This window comes from Python bivittatus, unplaced genomic scaffold (genome assembly GCF_059951505.1).
Source record: "Python bivittatus isolate LINGU-HERP-01145 unplaced genomic scaffold, Pbiv_v1 ctg000700_np1212, whole genome shotgun sequence".
In the NCBI taxonomy this organism is placed as follows: domain Eukaryota; kingdom Metazoa; phylum Chordata; class Lepidosauria; order Squamata; family Pythonidae; genus Python; species Python bivittatus.
In genome coordinates, this window is record NW_028277098.1 from 49,898,654 (window position 1) to 49,920,117 (window position 21,464).

General features: G+C 41.3%; 2 protein-coding genes across 2 annotated transcripts in view; one reads left to right on the forward strand and one right to left on the reverse strand.

Moving 5' to 3' along the window:
* The first annotated feature begins 4,401 nt into the window (after positions 1–4,401).
* UROD (uroporphyrinogen decarboxylase) lies at positions 4,402–18,697 on the forward strand. The gene is made up of 10 exons (XM_007420219.4): positions 4,402–4,501; positions 9,009–9,121; positions 10,573–10,652; positions 12,571–12,633; positions 12,751–12,948; positions 13,578–13,739; positions 14,731–14,868; positions 15,728–15,828; positions 16,656–16,722; positions 17,673–18,697. Exons 1-10 carry the CDS (start codon positions 4,479–4,481, stop codon positions 17,835–17,837), a joined length of 1,110 nt encoding a protein of 369 aa, XP_007420281.1. The 5' UTR covers positions 4,402–4,478; the 3' UTR covers positions 17,838–18,697.
* Positions 18,698–20,285: 1,588 nt separating this feature from the next.
* ZSWIM5 (zinc finger SWIM-type containing 5) overlaps positions 20,286–21,464 on the reverse strand; it is a 144,634-nt gene continuing 143,455 nt past the window's right edge. The window contains exon 14 of the mRNA XM_007420221.4: positions 20,286–21,148. Coding sequence (XP_007420283.2) covers positions 20,286–21,148 — 863 coding nt within the window. The remainder of the gene's footprint in view (positions 21,149–21,464) is intronic.

Below are 21,464 nucleotides of genomic sequence, written 5' to 3' on the forward strand. Positions count from 1 at the left end.
CGTGGCGTGGGAACGGCTCAGCTAGTGAGCCCCAGGGCTCTTGCCCCTTTTCTGCCCGCCAGGGTGTTTCGCACACCGATCGATCGCGTCTGCTTATTTTGGCTGTCCCGTGCTTTTTGCCCATCAAATAGGCTAGGGCTAGGGCTAGGGCTAGGGCTAGGGCTAGGGCTAGGGCTAGGGCTAGGGCTAGGGCTAGGTTACCGACCGATGGCTGACAGTTGCCTCTGCGAATTTATGCATCCAATCACAAGAAGGGTATCGCACCCATCGCTTATGTCTGCGGCGGGCACAACCTTTATGGGCACGAGACTTTAATACTAGTGGCAAGCAAAAAAAAGGAATAAGAGCCAACCCTGGTTCCTGCATCGAGGCTTCGGTCCAAAGGTTGGAAAGGAAAGGCATTTATTGGGTAACGCATCTGTCCACATTTTAGTTGCTTCTTCGTTAATATGAATAGCCAACGGAAAACAAGTACCTCTGGTGTTTAAAACAGCAAGGCAGACGGCAAAATTTTAACTCGTCCAGAAAAAAATGTGTATTTATTGCCTTTATATCTGGGTTTTTTTGAAAGAACAAGAGGTGGCTTACCTGGGATTCTCCCCTAATTTTATCTCCACAACTCTGGGAAGTAGCCAGTAGTCAAGTGGATTTGAACCCACCACTCTGTGTGAACAGGCTCCCCCCACCCACCATGGTGTCCTCAGGGCTAGAATTTCCAGGATCCTTTTGGGGATGCCCAAGTCCCGCCTTGAGGGTGACAAGTTGAAAAGGGCTGTCTTTGGATCCATCTGTCAGTAATCCATCCAACTTGGTCTACCCTGATGGGTGGGGCAGGGAGGGATGGTCTCACTTTCACCACAGTCTTTTAGAGCTTCCCCTCAGAGTTTAATTGGAGGTGTCACAGAGTGGGAGGGAGAGACCATCTTCTGAGCTGGTAATGCTGAAATAGTGGTGGGTGTCATTGCTCCTGAGAGGTGGTCCAAAGAAGAACTTACTGCTTGAAGTAAAGGACAGTATGACTTCCCACTGGCATTCCAGGTGTAGAAACTGGCTAGATTGGCACTTGAATTTTATATATGTATTTTGCTGATATGTATTTTATTTTATTCAATCCATTTATATCCAGCTGCAATCCAACAGGACTCTTATCAATTTATGATATATAGACAATATCTGAAACACCAGAGGACATTATATATAAAAACCACCACAGTAAATTACTAAGAACAATTTTAAAAAACAATGGTGAATTATACCTTCAGTTAATGTTATCATTTATCATGTTCATGCCACATAAGAGCCTCTGCTGGATCATATCTGTAGACAGTTACTTCGTTTTTGGCGAACCGAGTGGGCTATGTGGCACGTGCATGCGTGTGTGCACACGCACACACAGGCACACACAGGCACACACAGATTCTGTCCTCCAATGCCTCAGTGCCTCATAGGCCTTTGACTCACTCTGACTTATGATAAGACTGGCCCTGGTTTGAGGAACTATATGTACATCGCTCTGGCTGTATTCACATGACACATTATTACCTGGGCTTATTGAATAAATCAAAATCAGATGGATTCATGCAGCTTTCTAACCTGCAAGGACAAGATTATACTGGATGGATTCCATTTTGGGTTTAGTGTGGTCTCTGAATCCAGCCTGTGCTTTCCTAATCTAGTGGATCAATGACTCCCATGCTAATTCTGCCATCTCTGCCTCTTCTCTCCCAGAATCAAGCACTGTTTATCTTCTCAATAACATTCTAGGATGATTGAAAGAAATACCTCTCTTAACCTTGATATTTCAGCAAGCAGTTTGCTTTCAGGGAAGCCCAGGTGCTAGACCATATTTCCTGTGGATTAGAGACCTAATGTGCTGCCTCATATTGGATCAACCCATTCGCCTAACTCAGGGTTGTCCAAACTTGGCCACTTTAAGATGAGTGGACTTCTGGCCACTGACTGGTTGGCTGGGGAATTCTGGGAATTGAAGTCCACTCATCTTAAAGTGGCCAAGTTTGGACAACACTGCCCTAACTGGTTTAGCACTTTTGTTTGGCTGACTGTAATTCTCCAGGGTTTTAGATTTTTCCCATCTCCCTTGTATAAATGCCAAAGATTGAACTGAGACATTGTAGAAGCAAATGGTTTGCCACTGAACTACAACTCTTATAGGATAATTATTTTCTCAAATGTGGGCTACTGAGTCAAAGGGAGAAAAACTTTAAAGAGAGATAGCTGTTACCAGAATTATTTTTTAAAAGTACAAATTGTAGTGTGCAAATTATGACTAATATATGTTATTGAGGATCTAGCCTTCACTGAGGCCTCTAAAATGAATATGGAAATCATTTACTTTTAGAGCTCATATTGGAACCAGTTTAGGGCTTCATCCAAAGGGAAGAATATAGTATAGCTTTTTCAAGGCACTTCCAAACAGATGAAGACCGAAACTATGTCATTAGATTATGTGAGACTATTATCTTGATCTCCTGGTTTTGGGTGCCGTGAAAGGAGAGGCAGTGGTAGGATTTCTCCACATCAGGTAATAAAAGAGCTTGGCCAATCTTGGGTGTGATATACCATGATGTGGCATCAGTGAAGGGGAAATTTACCACTTTACCTCAGGTAGCAAAATGCCTTGGCTAATGCTGGTGGTGACTAAAGTCTTAAACTCAGGTCTGTTTTGCTTATGTTAGAAATCAATTTTATTGCATGTTGCATATGACTCTGCAGAATATTGGTAATTAAATATATGTTTATTAAGTATATGCTTGGTAATTATTTGTGTGGGGGATATTACAAGTTCTGAGCTCTGAAATGTGCGATGCTTTCCTGTGTTAACTGAAAGAGGCCACCCCTGCTTCAAGCTGATAAAAACTATGGATGACTCTTCCACAGATACACTGTGCTCTCTGCTTGCAGATAAAAATGGCCTTAACCACAGCACCATTTGGGATCCTATAGATAAAAATATGAGGTGTGGTCAAAGGCAGTTTTATTAGTTTCTTTGTTTCAAACTTTTTTTTATGGCTGGAGAATCCACAACTCACTGAAAATATGATACATTGCACACTTAATTTTCAAGTGCTCAGCTTTATATTGCTAAAATAGTATGTGTATAAGTTGAGGATAATTTCAACACTTGGGAGAATTTTGGAGGGGAAGTGGAGGGATCTCTAAAGATTAAAAATGGCAAAAAAATGAGAATTGAGCATTTTTTCCCCCAGTAGCAAAGTATTTCTTCTTTTACACACATACCCTAACCCTTTGCTGCCATGCTAGGACTGCAAAAATCCAGGTAACCACCTGATGGCAGCAAAGAGATGAAAAAACAGTTCTCTGTTTGCTGCTCATAAATTATAATTTAATTAATTGATTGACCTAAAACATAACCTTGGGTTGAGAGATAGTCTGAGCAAGATGAAACAAAATACTGTAAGTTACGGAATATTTTTATAAAATATTCGTAAGATACATTTTTTCCAGTCCTGTACAGAAATTCATAATCAGACTCCCAGAGTTTTGTTATATAAAGTTGCAAGTTCAGTTCTTGATACAATCTCTCGGTGATCTTTTTTAAGTCTACCAGATCTGAGTTGAAAAAATCCAGACCATTATGAGATGGCTGCAAAGAAAGTCAAGATGTTTGCAGTCCAGATCTGGTACCCCTATTTTTAAATTTATTTTTAGACTTTTTAGAATCCTGTGTCAATGATCTGACTTTGGATTCAGTGATGTTTCACAACATAGAGACTGTCTACTTGCTATGACAAGGTTATATTTAAAAGTTCCTTGCTATATATGCAATATTTGTTTCAACTTGTTCTTAACCAATAAGTTACATGCATTAGTAAATCTGTCATATGAGTGTTGCAACTGTTTGACTATTAAATCACAGGCACTGATAGACCTGCTTCTTTAAGAACATATAAACTGTAATCCTGAACACACTCATCTGGAAGAAAGCTTCACTGACTACAAGAGACTCAGTTCTAAGTAAACATAACATTTAGATATTTGAAAAGTTATATAGTCACACCCAACCTCATCACAGAAAACGGTGTTTACATGATGCACAAATGGTTAACAGGAGAGTGGTTCATTAAATTAACGCAATTCCTTGGATGAATTTAGCACGGTACATTGGCTCCACTATGGCTGTTCGAACAACATATTGAGCCAAACTGCCAGTCATATTTTAAATGAGTGTTAGTCGAATCCAGCCCGTACGATCAGCTTATGGTTCAGACCGTCGTGCGAACAGACCCTTCGCTAGCCTTCCCCTTTTTGCCCCGGAACTACCACAGCAGTCATTACGGTAACAGTGCCCCGCTTTTCTGACGCAAGCCTTGGGAGGATCCTACAAGCACCAATTAGGTAGCCGGGAAAAGAATCCGGAAGTCGAGGGGAGGGGTGTTTTTTATTTTGGTAGGCAGCAGGGGCGGGAAAAAGACGCGGACTGCAGCGTAGAGGGCAAGATGGAAAAGAACGGGATGGTCGTGTGAGTAGAGGCTGCGAAGGCGAAAGAACGGAATCGAACAGCATTTCTCTTTCTGTTCCGGTGCCCTCTAGATTACTGGACTACACTTCCCATAGTTCCCAAGTCTCGCGGTCGTTAGCTATGGCCGCTAGGACTTTGGGAATTGTAGTCTAACCTGCACGGCACCAAGCTGGGGAAGGCTGCTGTGTGTTCGGTCGGAGGGCACTGACGTACATCAAATCAGGGGGCGTGACGAAGGCGCCCAAAGCCGTCCGGCAGGAATTGGGGTGCTTGTTGGATTGAGGGGCGGGAGGCACAACTCTGATTCTCAGAGGCACCGAGTTATGCGCCGGGAAATGGAGTTACTGCCTTTTTCCCTTCCACCCCATGCGGCAGAGTCCTTATGTCTTCAGTAGGCGCAGCAGTAGTTTCACGCGCCGACGTGCTGCCTTGGAATCCAGGCCGAGGGCAAGGAGACCACTTGCTGAGAAATCTAGTGGTTTGCAGCCCCGGTGTGCTAGTGCTTAGTTGAGCACGCAGGATAAGCAAGAGCCAGCTAGAAACCCCCATTCCGTCCTGAGCTGAACACCGTGTCAAGCACGATAAGCAGGGCTTTGTTAAAGGAGCTCATTATCCTTCGTCCTACTTGCTTTTAATGTGCGAATAGATACTAATAGCAGAAGAGACACTAGGTCTCAGCGGTCGTTTTGTTCTGCTGTAGAAAAATTAGGGAGCTCAAATGTCTAATTTGTCCCCTTTCTGAGGTGGTCTGTGGGTGTGGGAAGCAGCCCAAGAGCATGGTATTTGGAGAAACTCCCTTTTTCTTCAATTGTTCCCTAGTTCAAGGAAAGAGAACCTGTAACCTTCCAGGTATTGTTGGACTCCAGTTCCTATCTGCCTCAGTTGGCATGGCCTATGGTCAGGGAACGTGAGAGTTACAATTCACAACATCTGGAACATTACAGGCTGCCCTCCATGTTACCTTCCTTCTGAAATAGAAATATAAATGTGAAAAGAGTGAAAATATTATCTAATCATTATGTAACATATACAGTGAATGAAATTAAGTTCTCAATGAAGTTTATTTTTGAAGTGGGATGATAGAACTGGGCTGTAAAAGTGATATTTCCAAATAAGAACATTTCTTATTGCGATAAAAAAGTACAGGTGCATAGTCCAGTTTAATCTGAGGTCCAAAGTACCCTTTATAAGGTCCCAGTTCTGCAATCATTGTCAATACATGATTCCTGCCTACATAGTGAATTCACCTACTATATCTTAAACCTCTTTAGAAAAAATAGCTTTCCCCGGTGTTTGCCCTCCCAATGTGTGTTGATACTTCAACTTGCAGACTTTCTAACCAAGATGGTTGGAATTCTGAGAGTCACAGCTTCATAAGACCCTGGCAGCTGTCCTTGGATATAGTATTTCTTTTATTTTTGCATTTTTAAGGGAACTACATTTGGAGGAAATGATTATTTGAAAAAAATTATACATTTTTCTGGAAGTAGTTGAATTAACTGATGACATAAGTGATTGAACAGGAATTAAATTTGGGATGGTGTAATGTGTGGGTCAGTACAATTCTATTTCAGGGAAGGGGATTGTAAAAATGTAGAGTTTTTTGTATGATGCACGGACCATTTAAGTTAGAACCTTAAGGACACTTACCTGGGAATAAGCCCCTGGAATTTAGAGAAATTTGTTTCAGAATCGCCCTGCATTTAAAACATTAATATTCCTAGAATTTTTTTTTCCCTCTGACCAATTATGTTGATAATATAAGCAGGTAATCAAGAGTTAACTGCTATTCTACATTACTCATAATGAAAAAACGATGATATGTATGCTACCTTAGAAAAATCATTGCTATTCTGTGACAGTAGCATAGTGACTAGGGGCACCTGAGATCTGTAGCTGCTTCTGGATAAACTCTACACGTGTAATCCTAAACTGTTATGTCTCTTTGACAGCTGAGGAGATTTACCCTTAGCTCAGCTGTGGTGTAAGAGAAACTGCTTTGACAGTAGATTTCAGCAGGAAAGACTGGACTTCTGCAGAGTTTGGAGGATGGGCTTTTCCCCATTACAGGAATCTCTTTCCTCATCCCAACCCCAAACTTCAGCCCCTCCCAATAGGTCCTGCAAGGAGATTGCTGACTTGACAGCTTTGCATCTCTGCCTCAGGAGCCCAAGCAAAGGAGCAGAGGTTTATATTGTCAGGCTTCAGTCAGTTTTCCATTTCTATTATCAGGGGACCAACCCTTACAAAGTCAGGCTACTAAATTTTTAAATTTCTTTTCATTTTGTGTGAAGAGACATTTTTTTTGGGGGGGGAGTTATTTGGTTGTTGCAGATCCTTCAGATGGGTGCTTAGATTGGGCAATGATTTTAGTTTTTTGTTCTAAGTGTTTCTGAGTCAACATAAATGAAGATGATTGTGGATTGTTTTTGAACTGGTGAGTAGAAATGGTAGTATAGTGGAAGGGCTTTAGAATAGGTTATATAATTCACTGCTCATTTAGTACAAGTGTTTGTGTCTGGCACTGATAATTAATGACAGTTCATGGGATAGTTTGGGATATGTATGCGGAGGGTGGTTTTCTGGATTGAAGCATTGGATTGTATACTTAATGTAAGGAAATAAAAGCCTGTAAGAAGTACAGAGAAGGACCTGGGGCTGAGAAAAGAAACAGCCAGTAAACACCTTTATTTTTTTCAGGTTCCAGTTGCAAGATTTAATTATGGTTTAGCTGCCATTTACTTCCTGTTATCTGTCTTATATTACTTGAGAAACACAGAAAAACCTGCTTTCATTTGAGAACTGTTTACTTAAGTGCAAATACAAAACCCAAGGCAGGGTTTAGAAGCATTTGGATATATATCAACAGGAGATGGAGAATAAATGCTATATTCAGAACTCGCAGTTTGCATGTAAGGGTAAAACTTATTTTATAACACTTATTTAGGGATCAGAGCTAAGAATACTTTGGAAAATCTTTCAGAAGATTTTTCAGAATGCTTTCCTTTTGCCTTAATTGGAAGGAAAAGAACTGAGACCTCATATTTTTATTTAAAGGATTAGCCATTGGATGGGACTCCTTCAGGCTTTCTGCCCCAGTGGAATGTTGGAAAGAAGTTACTTAAGGGGACTCAGAATTCTGTCTATTTGGCCATCACTAGGATGGTTTCCAGAAAATGGGACAGAATGGAACTTAATTTGATATCTGGGGAGAAGCTGGCAAAAGGAAGATTAAGTCTGAAAATGGATCAGAGCAAGCTGGGGGACTGCAGAGGAAAAAAACGCAGAAAAAGATTATACAGTAGTACATCTCTGTGGGACCTCCATTTTAACTCTGCATTCTTCATAAGCCAATGACCAAGAACAGAGTGTATGCCATCCACCCTGTGCTTCCCAGGGTATGCATACAAACAAATACACTCAGATGCAATACAAGGGGAGAGCACACAAACATAGGCAACCTACATCTGCACTCACTTAATTAGAGCTCTCTCTTTCTCTATATATGTGCGTGTGTGTGCGGATGCATGCACACACACACACACGCAAAGGCAGCAGGTAAACATACAACCTGCTTAGTGCCTGGGGAGAAAGTGCACACAGCTACCACACATTACTTTGTTACACGGGAGAAAATACAGATGCTTCCCAAGGCTGCTGATGGTAAAGGTGTTGGAAAGAATTCCAGAAGCTATGGTTTCCTTGCCTTATTTATTTGTTCCAATCCTTTGGAATATTGGAAAGAAATTATGTGAAGAGGCTAGGACCCTGCCTGTCTGTCTGTGTTAGCCTTACCAGGTAGACCAGTCAGGAAACATGACCAGATAAACTAATTCTACTTTATTGTAAGGCTACATTAACAGAATCTTGCAAGTCAGAAAGTACAGATCTCCCACGTCTCCTTTACAGCCTGAGAAGCTAGGGAGGGTCCCTTCTGAGCCTCTTGCTCCGCCCATTGTACAGCTGCGGGCTATGCCCTCTCTTATCTGACCGTTCCCTAGCCAGCATCTCTCCACCCCATTTCTCAAGGTTTTTCTCACCCTACCATTACAGTCTGTCAGCAAGATAACCCTCTGAAAAGTGAACAGCATGGGACCAAAGTTGGTAGGCACAGAAGCTGGCAAAATTAAGATCAAGGTAAAAATGGGCTGGACCCAGCCAGGGGCGCAGAGAAAAAGAAACCCTGAACACATTCCCACAGTGGATCCCTATGTTGCAGTTGCTCTATTCCCAGCACCCTTCCTGCTCTCTCCTGGTCATGTGCCCCAGAGTACATATGGAGCCCACTATGTGCTCCTAGTGCACAGACACCATGTGAGAGGAAGCAGAAATGCACATACACAGATGCAGCATGTCACTTCACTCATGGCCACTGTTGGTAGAGAGCTTGGAAAGATTTCCCAAAGCCATGCATGTTGTTGTTTTCCCGCTGCAATCAGCTACCACAGTATTTATGGCAGAAACCATTAATTTTATGTTCATTTTGCCTTTGCTTTCCTCTGACTAGCCCTACAGGATTTCCTGAATTGAAAAATGATGTGTTCTTGCGAGCAGCACGAGGAGAAGAGACAAAATACACTCCTGTTTGGTGCATGAGACAGGCAGGAAGATATCTGCCAGGTAATTAAAGCAGAAGGGATGAGTTGAATTTATAGAAGAGGTGCACAGTTTATGGCTTCCAGATATCATTTGGTTTCAGTGCCCGTCATTCCTTATCATTGGCCATATTGGTCGAGCTGGTTGGAATTATAGTCCCAGTGATGCTGTTTCTGCTGTCTAGTCAAACTACCATATCTGAGCTGTAAAAGTCCAGATAGCCATTAGATGGCAACAAAGAGAAAAGGGACCCAACTCTTTGGTGCCATCTAGTGGTTATCTGGATTTTGGAGGTTAGATATGAGAGCTCTTTCTCTACCTTGTGGGTTTTTTAAAGTGATTGGTAGTATTTTGGGGTAGTTTTTGTTTTTCTTTGGTGCCTTTGAGTCAGCGTTGATTCCTGGTGACTGCCTGGACAAGTCCCTGCAGTTTTCTTGGCAAGGTTTTTCAGAAGTGGTTTGCTATTGCTTTCTTCTTCCGAGGGCTAAGAGAGAGTGACTGGCCCAAGGTCGCCCAGCTGGCTTTGTGCCTAAGGTGGGACTAGAACACATGGTCTCCTGGTTTTTAACCACTACACCAAACTGGCTCTCTTGGGATGGATATGGACTGTTTATATCAATAAGACATATTAGCCATGAAATATGAGGTAAGAGTGAATTTCAGGCAAATAGGAAGAGGGCAAGGGAAAGAATATTCTAAAGGTCAGATTCTAGGGAGGATTCTGGAAGTGAATAGTTTTTCCCTTTAGATGAGTCAGGAAGAAAAATCCAGCTACTTTTGAAAAACATTGACAGATACTGTTGGCATCTGGATCTTTTTCCTCAAAACATTTCAGGTCTGGTTCATACATAGTGTAAGCCAGAGTTTGCTGAATATGCCATAATTGGCTGGGTTCACATACAATGCTAAGGCTAAATCATAGTTTATAAACTACAATTGGTCAATTTCCACAAACTAAATGACTGAATGCATTATGGTTTAGCCATGTGACTAACTGGACTTTGAAGAAGCAGGATAGAAAGAGTATTGAACGTTGGTGTTGGAGTAGACTCTTGAGAATGCCATGGGTAGTAAAACAAACCAAAAATGGGTTATAGAACAAATCAGTTCAGGGTTCTCACTCAGGATACAAATGACCAGGCTCAAACTATCATATTTTGGACACATTATGTGAAAACTCAGCTTCTCAAGAAACCCATAATTCTGTGAAAGGTGGAATGAAAGAGAGGAAGAGGATGATCAGCAGCAAGGTGGGTGGACTCAGTTACATTGATGATGGGTGTACTGTTGGGAGACCTGAAAGGCCAGGTTGGGGACAGGTATTGGAGAAGGTCTAGCTATGTGGTTGCTAAGAGTTGACACCAACTTCATGGCACATAATCAGTCAACTAACATGAGTAGAATTGCTGCCAAGGCCTGTTTTCCTTGGGTGTGACACACTCTCAGGGACCGTTCACTTTCTAATCATTTTGCAGAATTCCGTGAGACTCGAGCAGCTCAGGATTTCTTTGCAACCTGTCGATCACCAGAGACATGCTGTGAACTCACTCTGCAAGTATGGAGGGCCCTGGAAGGAGCTTTACATTGCTTTTAATTAGGACTGAAGTTCAGGACTTCAGTTCTGTTCAGGATGTCACTTACCTCTTAAGCCTATTTTCTTTTGTTCTTTTCTAATGTTACCTCTGCTCCACTTGTTTAATGTCTGTGTATCCTGGGTGTCTTTCCTTCTTCCTTCCTTCCTTTCCTTCTTGTTATTTATTCATCTTGATTGCACTGATATACTGCCTATATTTCTTAATGTTCTCTATCAGAACATAATTTTGAATATTTTCATTAGGTTTATTTTCATTAATCTGTATTTACCCAATGTAGTTTTGTCTTTTTTTTTGAAAACATATTAATGGCCTAAAGTTTCATTTATTTGCCTGCAAAACACTTATATGCATTGCTGACTGCTTTGGGATTTCTTCTTCCACTTTTTAATATTGTGTTTATATAATGCTTCCTTCTGTTTTCTCTCACATTGTTAAACAACTTGTCAATATTTTTTCAGTGTTCATTGTCAGGATGACAGCATCACCTTAAATGTTACTTTGGTCTGTTTTTACAATATTCACATCTTTAAAAAAAACTGGTTTTTCTTTTTTTCCGCACATTAATCTCATTTTATTTTGGTCTTTTTCTTTGATCTGAATGTAATTTTGGTTTAAACATAGAATTTTTAATTTTTTTAATTACTTTTTAATATTCATCCTTTTAATTATTTTTAAACAATTGCTTTTTGTGATCTTTTAATACTTTTCATTGGCAACTTTGTAAATCATCTTTATCTGAGCTACATCATGGTTTTCCAATCATGTGCATTTTCACTTTTTTTCCTGATTTAAATTGTTGGTGTTGCTAATCAGTGCTGCCCCCGATTATTTTTTATTGGTCTCCTCCTCCTCCTCCTCCTCCTCCTCCTCCTCCTCCTCCTCATTAAGGGCTTTTCCTTTGGGGGAGGGGGGCAGGGGGATTGTGGAACATAAAAGTGGGCATGAGAGATTTGATGGGGCCCAGAGGTATTTAAGCAGCAATTTTTAAGCTGTGAAGAATATCATCCCCTAGTAACTAAAGCATTACATGCGTCTGCATGTGCACATGTACAGGGAGGGAAAGATAGGGCTTGCCTAGTCAGTCAGGGGCAAATTTCTTGAACCGAATTACTTCTCCCTTTCTTTCCATTTCATTAGACCCAAAGTTGAAGATGTCAGCAACCTCACCATCCAGCACATTGCCCCAGGATTACCAGCATTTCTGGCAGCGTGATTGGAGTGCGTGCACGCAATTATTGTCACCCTCCAATCAAATTGTAGCTCTTGAGAAGATCCTCTTTAATTGTCACATTTTATATAACTATATTCTACTCCAAATTTACAAGAATTTCCCCCTGTTGAGTTAAGCGCTTTTGCACCTCCTGTGAATTCCAGCATGTGTTTAAAAGGATGGTGCCTCATTGGTAGAACATGAATAATATTAACAGTCTAGTACTATCAGAAGTGATGTGGATTCTGAAAAGCAATAAAACTGGTCTATAGGGAAATTCTCTAGTACACAATAGATGTATGCATGGTAGACAAAATTGTGTCATTGATGCAGCAGTGCTGGGTTTGTTAATTATCCAAGAAACGCTTAAGGCTGCCTCTGGAGCGGCCTGCAGTTACGGTTTCTTAATTTTCTTTCATATAGAAAAATGCTCCAAACAGAATGGCTGCTACTGTGCATGATATAAAATCCTAGCCCCATTTTACTTTCTTTCTGAATTTGAATGTTCAATCAAATTGCTTTATATTTTCAAATAGTTTCATTACCATCATGAATGCTGGATTCTGCATCTCTATTTCAAATATATAAGTATAAATCAAGTCTGGTTAAAATCAAGTCTAGTTAAAAACAAGTTTAGCATGTGTTGTCACCATTGTCTTTGGTTTCAGCCTCTACGACGCTTTCCTTTTGACGCTGCCATCATCTTCTCTGACATCTTGGTGGTGCCTCAGGTAAAAGAAATGGCTGGGGACAATGATATATTGCTAATGATTGTACTTGGGGGAAGAGAAGCTGACAAATGTTAAAAATCAAGAATGAGTTATATCCCATATCTTCTTGCCTCCAAGGCACTGGGCATGGAAGTGGTAATGGTGCCAGGAAAAGGCCCCACATTTCCAGAACCTCTAAAGGAAGTAGAGGATTTACTGAAGCTTCGGCAGAAGGTTGATGTGGCAACAGAACTGGGCTACGTCTTCCAGGCAATCACACTGACACGGCACAGGTTGGAGGGGAAGGTACCCCTGATTGGCTTCTCCGGTGCCCCAGTGAGTACAGTTATTTGGAAGTACATATCTTACAGGAAATCCCTGTCTGAATCTCTGTGTTTTCCTACTGGGTAGCATAGGAGCATGCTAGACACCTGTGCTGTTATCTGAGGCCAGGAGGGTTCTGAGTCTTTGGCAGCAGCATTTGACAAGTCTTTAGGAAGGAGAAAATGTCTTGGTTCTTTATTACTTCCAGCCTGACCTGTTATGTTGTTGCTCCTCAGCCATTAACTTAATAGATTGATCAGTTGGCTAGCCAGCCATCTACTCCACAAAGATCTATCAGTTTTATCTTGTGGCATGTGATTTAAGCCGGATGGGTTTTTTATCTACTGCATTCCATTCCAATAGCCTTGGCTGGACATGAAAACTAATTGTTTCACAAGCTAAGTACTTTGCTGGATGGGTTGTGTAGCTCTCCAAAATGAACAGAGTGTAAGAGAAATGTTGATAGGTTTTTAGAAGAGAGCAAAGTGCAATGCCAACCATGGAATCTGTTTAGAGTAGAACTGCTTCACTGTTTCTGCAGGGTTCATGTAATTACACAAGCTAGCTTGGACATGATAAGCTTTGGAAATAGACTTTTTTATTAATATGTGCTTTTCCTTTCTGCTCACTCTCACTCCTAGTGGACTTTGATGGCCTATATGATTGAGGGTGGTGGCTCCAACACAATGGCCAAAGCCAAGGCTTGGCTCTACCGGCATCCTGAGGCCAGCTATCGTCTGCTCACATTATTGACTGATGTTATTGTGGAATACCTGGTGAGACAGGTGGCTGCAGGTGCTCAGGTGAGTGGACCTTGAATAGTCTCTGCCCATAAGTTTGTAGGTATCACAGTTCATTAAGTAGGTCGGTCCTTGATTTCTGAAGGTGTACTATTCCCTTTATCTTTCTGCAGAAAAGGATCCCTTCAAGGAAGGGTAAATCATTGAATCAATAAATCAGTACTGTATTGCTCAGGCTACTAATCTTAGAACATAGCTTTTCATAAATATCTGATTGTATTTTCTCTCTTGTTTTTAAGAATAGATTTCTGGAGCTCATGAAGACAGATCAAAGCTGAATTTGATAGCATTGCATAGAGCACAATTCTGTATCATAGCAAACGATACGTGAAGTACTAGTCACCTTCAACTTTCAAGATTTTTGATCTGGCTTTATGAGGAGCTATTCTTCTTCCCCCAAATTATTATTCTTCCAAAAATGTTTCAAGAGGTGACCTCTTGCACCTGGTTCATATATACAGCCAGGACGGTAAGAGTCTGATGACTGTTCCTGGCCCTTCTTCCAAGTGCCTGTGGTTAGTGTTAAGATGAAACTGAGATCTATCCATATGACTAGAAACCATCTTGAACATACTGATATAGATTCTCTCCACCTAAAGCCCATTATTACATTATACCAAATATATGGGAACTGCAACCTTTGTCCTCTGCATTCTTTCACTTGAGAATAGGATTAAAAACTGCAGCTAGCATGTGACAATCTAATCCTGGAATAAAACCTTCAACAAAGACAAGAACAATGAACCTTAAGAGTTTTTCAGTGTAACTTTCTCCTAAATACATGTTTGGGGACATCTAAAGACAATTGAGACATAGATTTGTTCCAGTTGAAGAATCCTAGATTATTGACTAGAATTTTATGTTCTATGCCAGGGCAGGTTGGAGTGAATGCATTGTACAGTGGGGAGGGCCTACCAGTTAAACAGGAAGGAGAGGGGGAGAGAAGCTATTCACCAGGAAGTCATTCTGGCTCTCTGGTTGTCTCTTTTCCCAGGCTCTGCAGATTTTTGAGTCCCACGCAGGACATCTGGGGCCAGAGCAGTTTGCACAGTTTGCCCTCCCATTCATTCGGTCCATTGCCAAGGGAGTGAAGAATAAGCTGCGAGAAAATGCTCTCCCTACGGTGCCAATGGTAAGAGATGGGACTGTTTCCTTTAGCTTCTTCCTGAATTATCAGCCAGAGTTTAAAGCTATTCTGTCCAGAATGATAGCGTTCCATTTATCATAAAGACAAATATCACCTGTCATCTATTCTTCTCAATGAATGAAAGACCATTAACAGACATTTTCTAGAAGACATAAAGTAGAACAGAGAAAAATATAGGTAAAAATTTAAAAACCTGCTGGATCAGACTTAAGAGCTATATAATCCAACATTCAGATGGCTCTGGGGTGCCTGCAAGTAGGATATGAGTATAATTAGTTATGGATCCCAACAGCTAATACTAAAAAACATATGGCTCTGCTATTACAAAAAGTTCATAGCCATAGCTGATTTGTAACCAATGAAAGAGAATAACCCTTAAAGGAAATACTTGAGATTCTCTCTCTTCCTTCAGTCTCCTTTGCTGTACCTTCTTTTTCCTGACTTACCAAAACAGAATGCAGTCTACAAAGAATATGAAGTAGACTTCTAAATTAAAGAATTTGGATTTTAAGGTACATGAGACCCCCCTCCAAACCATAACTGGGGGTAATGCTGGCATTTCAGAGATTGGTTTTATAGTGCAGATTTTCCATAATCGGGTAGTAGGCAGGAGGCTGGCACTTCCATTACTCTTTATAGAAGCTTCTTTTTCACCTCTCCTGTGTCTAATTAGAAGAAAAAAGATAATATGCAAATAAATGTGTCACCATGCACAATTTTTTAAGCCATGACACAATATAACTTTTCTTCATACAGAATTTCCTATATTACCAAGCGTTCGTAACTCTATCCACATAGTCCTAATCGTTTTCTATCTTCTCCTCCTCCCCTCTCTATCCACTAGATTATCTTTGCCAAAGATGCACACTATGCACTGGAGGATTTGGCACAATCTGGTTATGAAGTGGTTAGCCTGGACTGGACCATATGTCCCCAAGATGCTCGGTGAGAAATGGGCTGTCTTCCCTTGGGAACTCTGTATGTGTGTCATCTCTTCCAGTGGCATACTTCCTCAGTTTTGTAGTAATGGAGTAGCTTGTCATAAAAGTCAAATCCCTCTCACATATGATACTTGAAAAGTAAAGGGGTGGTAGTTGAAGCTGAGTAAAGCTGCCAATCATAGGCTCTGCATGAAATGTTACCCTTGCATGGAGATAGGTTTTCTAGGACAGGTTAGGGTAATGCAGTGCAACAGATAGGGCAGAAAGTTCTCTTGCTCTTCCTTTGGAAAATTGAGTTTGGTTTTTTTATTTAAGGAAGACAAGATACCATGTGGGGAAATTTTAATTTTCTTTTCTGACTCAGCTACCTAAGAATTGCTTTTGTGGGTAACTTCTTTCATCTGCTCCAGCATTTTAACTGGAGTTAGCCGAGCAAGAAGATGGATGGATGGATTTGACTGATAGCTTACTTTTCATTCAGAGCTTAAAGTGGCATATACAGAACTCCCTCTTGCTGTCCCCAACCCCAAAAAAACCCTGTGAAGTAGGTTGGGCTGAGAGAGAATGATTGGCTCAAAGTCACTCAGTTTCTGTGGCTGAGAGTGGAGTAGAACCTGGGTTTTCCTGCAGAACATGATAGAAATGGCATTTCTTTGCTTATCGTTAACTTCAATTTAAGAGACCTGCTGTTGTTCTTAATAGCTTCTGAGGGATAGATTTTATTTTAAAATTAGCAAGTATCATTGCATGTTGAGGCAACGAAGTCCAAAAACCATTTTTATCTTGGTTAAATGCCTCTCATCCACTTTAATACTTTTTTTCCTGTTTCAGTCAGCGGACAGGACAAAATGTTACCTTACAAGGGAATTTGGATCCATGTGCCCTATATGCATCTAAGGTAAGGAAACATGCATTAACTTGTAACTCTCAGGTTATGCTAATTCCTGCAGCCAGTGGCTTCTTGTATCAATTCCTTTGTTTTCTAGCTTGGGTTTCTTCAAGCTGGGTTCCATGGAACTTGAATGGGTTCCGCTGGATGAAGGGAAAAAAAACTGTCTACAAGGGATTAAGGGGAAAAATTCCGATGCAGAGAATTTTACCTTAGTCCCTTGCGGAGAGTAAGGGGGAAAAAAAAACTCTTAAGGAAACTCTAAGGAAAAAAAAAGTCTGCAAAAGTGACTAACCCTCAGTCCTTTGTAGGAAGATTTTTCCCCTCTTAGCCATTAAGGAACAGTGTAATGGACAGGGCTTGCCAGCTGACATTCAGAAGCCCTGCCCCTCTTGATCAAGAGTTCTGGGATTTGTTTTTAATCAGTTCTACAGCCTGAAAAAGTTTGAAAACCCATGTTCTTGGTCACTTTTTGGTAAAAATATACAAGTAACCAAGACCTTTCATTGACATAGGAGTCCAGATACAAATTAAAGACAATTTTCAAATCCTAACCCAATTAAATTAACTATAGCTACGGATAAGGGTATCTATAGGAAAGGTACTTACCTTTCCTATTGCAAATAAAATCTCGCCCATAGGTTAATGAAAGTCAAAGGGCTGTTGCTACAACTGTTTCTCTGTGCTGTGGATCAAGTGCCCAATCAATGACCTTCAAACCATGCTTTTGTTATTGAAAGCATCCTGTTGGCTTGAAGGCACTGCCTTTTCTTCACTTACCTAACCCATTCACAGAATGATGCTTAGTATGAGCAAAGGGTGGTTGTACCTAATTCAGATTGTTTCCAAAGCATAGGTTGGTCACAAACTATAGTCAACTATGACCATTTGTTTGTCTAATGTTTTGAAGGCTGAAAACATGGTGTATCTTGCCTGCTAATCATTTTCACTTCCCACAGGAGAAGATCGGGGAGCTGGTAAAAAGCATGTTGGAAGGCTTTGGCTCCCAGCGTTACATTGCCAACTTGGGTCATGGCCTCTATCCTGACATAAATCCAGAACACGTAGGGGCTTTTGTGGATGCTGTGCACATGCATTCTTGCAATTTGAACAAATGTTCTTAGAGACTTGGAGAAAACTGTCCTTAAGCAAAAAAGAAAAAAGAAAAGAAATGGATCATCTGCTAAGCAAATGTTACTGTTATTGAGAGGTAACCTCCTAGAAAGGTTCTCATTGTAATAGCTATAAAGACTGCTGCAGGAACTGGCAAAAGGAACAGGGTAGTGCAGGTTTTTCACAGCATATGTTATCATCTTCCTCTCAGTTCCTACTGTGAGAACAGTAAAGGAATAGAAAGTGGATTCATTATGAAACATGTATTGCCCCAGGCATGTACTTTTTATCCCCAAATCGCTCCTACTGATTACAAAGCTAATCCAAGTGCCTCCGACAATCAGTGAACACCTTTTATTATAACTGAACTTCATCTGCCCTTCTGTGCAGGATTTGGCTGTGTCTCATCTTGCTTCCTACCCATCTGTTTCTTGCAGCAATACTTTTTTATTTTGGTTGTTTTTAATATTCAGAAGTGCCACAAGAGTGGTGCTGATGATGTGAGAAGAAGTTCAAAGCATATGAAAAGCAGGAGACATACCTCACACATATGCCTGAACGGTCTGTTTCTGCAGGTTAAGTACCCTATGTCTGAGGAAGGAATAATCAGCCTCCTTTTAGCTTATATGCAAATATCTTCTTGATACCGGAAAAGGAAGAATATGGAACTGTAGACTCTCCCTATTCCCATCTCAGTAGCAACACAGATTGCCTTTGGCTATCCTTTTCATGATTTCTGATTGGCAGCACTACTGGACTGATACCGAAAGGGCTGGAGTGATACAATGAATGTCTTCCTTTTTTTTTTTTTTATTAAACATCAGATCAAGAAGTTGTACATACAAAATAAAGAGACAGAAGAATGATACTTTTATGGCAACAAATACTGGGTGAGTTGGGCTTGCCTGGTCTTGGAACCAGTTTCTCGGGGTTTTTTTAAAAAACAAAATTGGAGCCAGACAGTAGGTAATTTTAATCCACATTTCCTAAACTACACTTCATCTTAACCCCTGCCCCACCCATTCCCTCCCTGCCCCTTTTAGAACTAGGATGCACTGGAACAGGGGAACACAAAGACATTTAGAAAAAGGAAGAAGACATTTTGCTCCTGCTACACTCCATTTCGTTGGACCAAATTAAAAATTCAGATGGATGCAAAGTAGTGGTGGGATATAGGGCAGCAGAAACTATGGCAGAAAGCTGTCCTCAAGAGGGCCCCACCCTTAGCAGATGCCAGCAAAGACAGTAGTTATAATGAAATTGAAACTAAAGACACATATGCAGACTGGTTGCTCCTGCTCCCCAGATGACAAAAATAAAATAAAAATAGAACCCTTTCTAGATTCACAGAGGAATGAACTCTTGCACAAATCAATTCATATGCACGTGGAGAAAGGCCAAAAATAGAGTATTTACACTATGGGCTCAACTGGCTCACAGTCTTGTTCCAGCTTCCTGGGGTCATTTTGTATCCCGTACTTGGAACCATGGTACAAAGTAGCAGAGTCAAGTAGCGTGCTGTGGCTGACAGCCCGGGGGCCAAGTCCACACCCTGATGGCCTTGAAATGCTGAGGTGTATCTGGCTTTGCGGTTGCCACCTTGGTCTCCTCTCTTCCAAGGTTGTGTGTTGTGGTAGGTCTGCTCAAGCTTTTGTTTATTTTCCATTGGTCATACCCCACCCACCTGTCTTTGCCAGCAACGCTGGGGAAAACCTGAGAAATGTTCCTATTTCTCATGTTTGGAAATGCTTAGCCCAGCCCACAACACATTTCAAGTATCCCCAAACAAACAAAAACAAAAAATAATTATAAATAATTAGAACTTTACAATTTAATAATTGACACATATACTATTGTATTTACAATATCATAAATGCTTCTGTTACTTTTAGTAAAGCAATCCCTGAGAACCGTTAACTTTAGGTTTTTAATTAAGGATTTTCACACACACACACACTTGCACACATACTAAACCAACCATCCCCAGCCCTGTGCCCCCCCAGCTATGCTGGAGTCAATTCATTCTATTCCCCAGCCAAGCAAATAGTTTGAAGTCTGGCAAATCTGGAAGGTACCAGGTTGGAGAAGGCTGCACTAAATGGTGACAACTGCCAGTCATGGCAGGATGCACATCTCAAAACCCACCAGCTGAGAACACAGATGGCAGCACAAGAGGCTGAGCAATGTGCTTCCATATTGGCTGCTTTTCCGCCTCCATCCACCATGCTGTTTGGGAAAGAGGTATTCAATTTCCTAGTTAGCCTTTTGGTATTGCTGAAGTGTTTGCAAGTAAGTGGTCATTGGGAAGCAAACTCTTCCTGTCATGCTACTTTTGGTTTATGTTCCTCAAAGAATTGGGAAATTTTCTATGATGAAAACTACAGTTAGTCTTGCCTGGTAAGCATGATTCCACCAACAATGATCAGGGTTTCTTCTTTCCTTTTCCCTAGTGCAGAAGTTCATCCAAATCGTTCTCGCACTAGCAACATGAGCTTCTTCTTGCCCTTATAGATCTGCTTAAGGTTATCTATGAACTGCGCAAACTGAATGTGGCCATCCTGAGCCAGCAGGAAAGTCTCCCGAGCTTTGCTCAGAAACTCAATAAACTCCCCATAATGCCGTGGGCTAATGTGGGTAAGACGGGAGTGTGTGGTATTGATGTAAGCACTTATTGTAGCATCCAGCAGTTGGCGCAAAGGTGCTTTGTCTGTTGACATCAGTTTCCCAGAGTTCCTGCGGCCAGGAATGCCAGCAAGGCCTGGTGCTGTCATAGTGCAGCGTCGCAGAATGTCAGATAGCACTGTGGCACAGTGCACACTCTTTACCACCAATGGAATAATGGCTGCCAGCTCATTCTTACCCAGGGAATGGCTGAGTGCACATGCCCAAAGCACATCATTGATGGCAGGGTGTGTGTCCTGGTTATAGGCAAGGTTGAGGTGTGTCATGGCAAGTGATGCCAGCTTGAAAGCCCGTAATGGGTAGCCACGGTGCTCCATATACCGCGCAATGGTGAAGAGTTGTGAATAAGTCATGCCAGTGGATGCAGCATCTATAACAATTTGGTAGGCAGTCTCAAAAGCAATGTGGTCCTTCTCACAAAGGGTAAGAGCTGAGAGTGCACAGTTCTGAGGATCTTTCATGGCACACTGCAGGGCCAGTGTGCGAGCACAACTAGCCAGTTCTTCTCGCTGCGGATAGTCCAGGCTGAGACGCAAGATGGTGCTGTGGGACATCACTGTTGCTGCTACAATGCTAGTTGCTTCAGTGGGAGTAAAGAGTGAATACCAGCTCTGCAAGATGCTGACCAGGGCCCGAACACCTGCAAGAAAGAATGAACTGCTCAGCCAGTAGTGAAGAACCAGCAAGGTGCACACAATGGTGGCAAGTAAGCTGAGCAATAATTGTATTTTCTTTTTGATCAGATTGGACCAATAGCACATGATCATGATTCTGTCAGGACACCAATACTGCAGTCAATTAAATTTTTGTTTCTTGAAAGTAGCATATCACTGTCCAATTTAGTACTATTCTATCTTTCTTTTACAATGGAGGTTTGAGCTACTCACCAAGATTGCTATAATTTGAGCTACTTACTGTCTGAGTCCAGCTGGAAAATGACATCTTTGGGGAAACTT

Coding starts and splice junctions, on each gene's coding strand:
- UROD (XM_007420219.4), top strand. CDS start 4,479: ATGGAAAAGAACGGGATGGTCGT. Junction 12,949..13,577: donor TTGGCTTCTCCGGTGCCCCA/GTGAGTACAGTT, acceptor TCTCACTCCTAG/TGGACTTTGATGGCCTATAT. Junction 14,869..15,727: donor CTCTCCCTACGGTGCCAATG/GTAAGAGATGGG, acceptor TCTATCCACTAG/ATTATCTTTGCCAAAGATGC.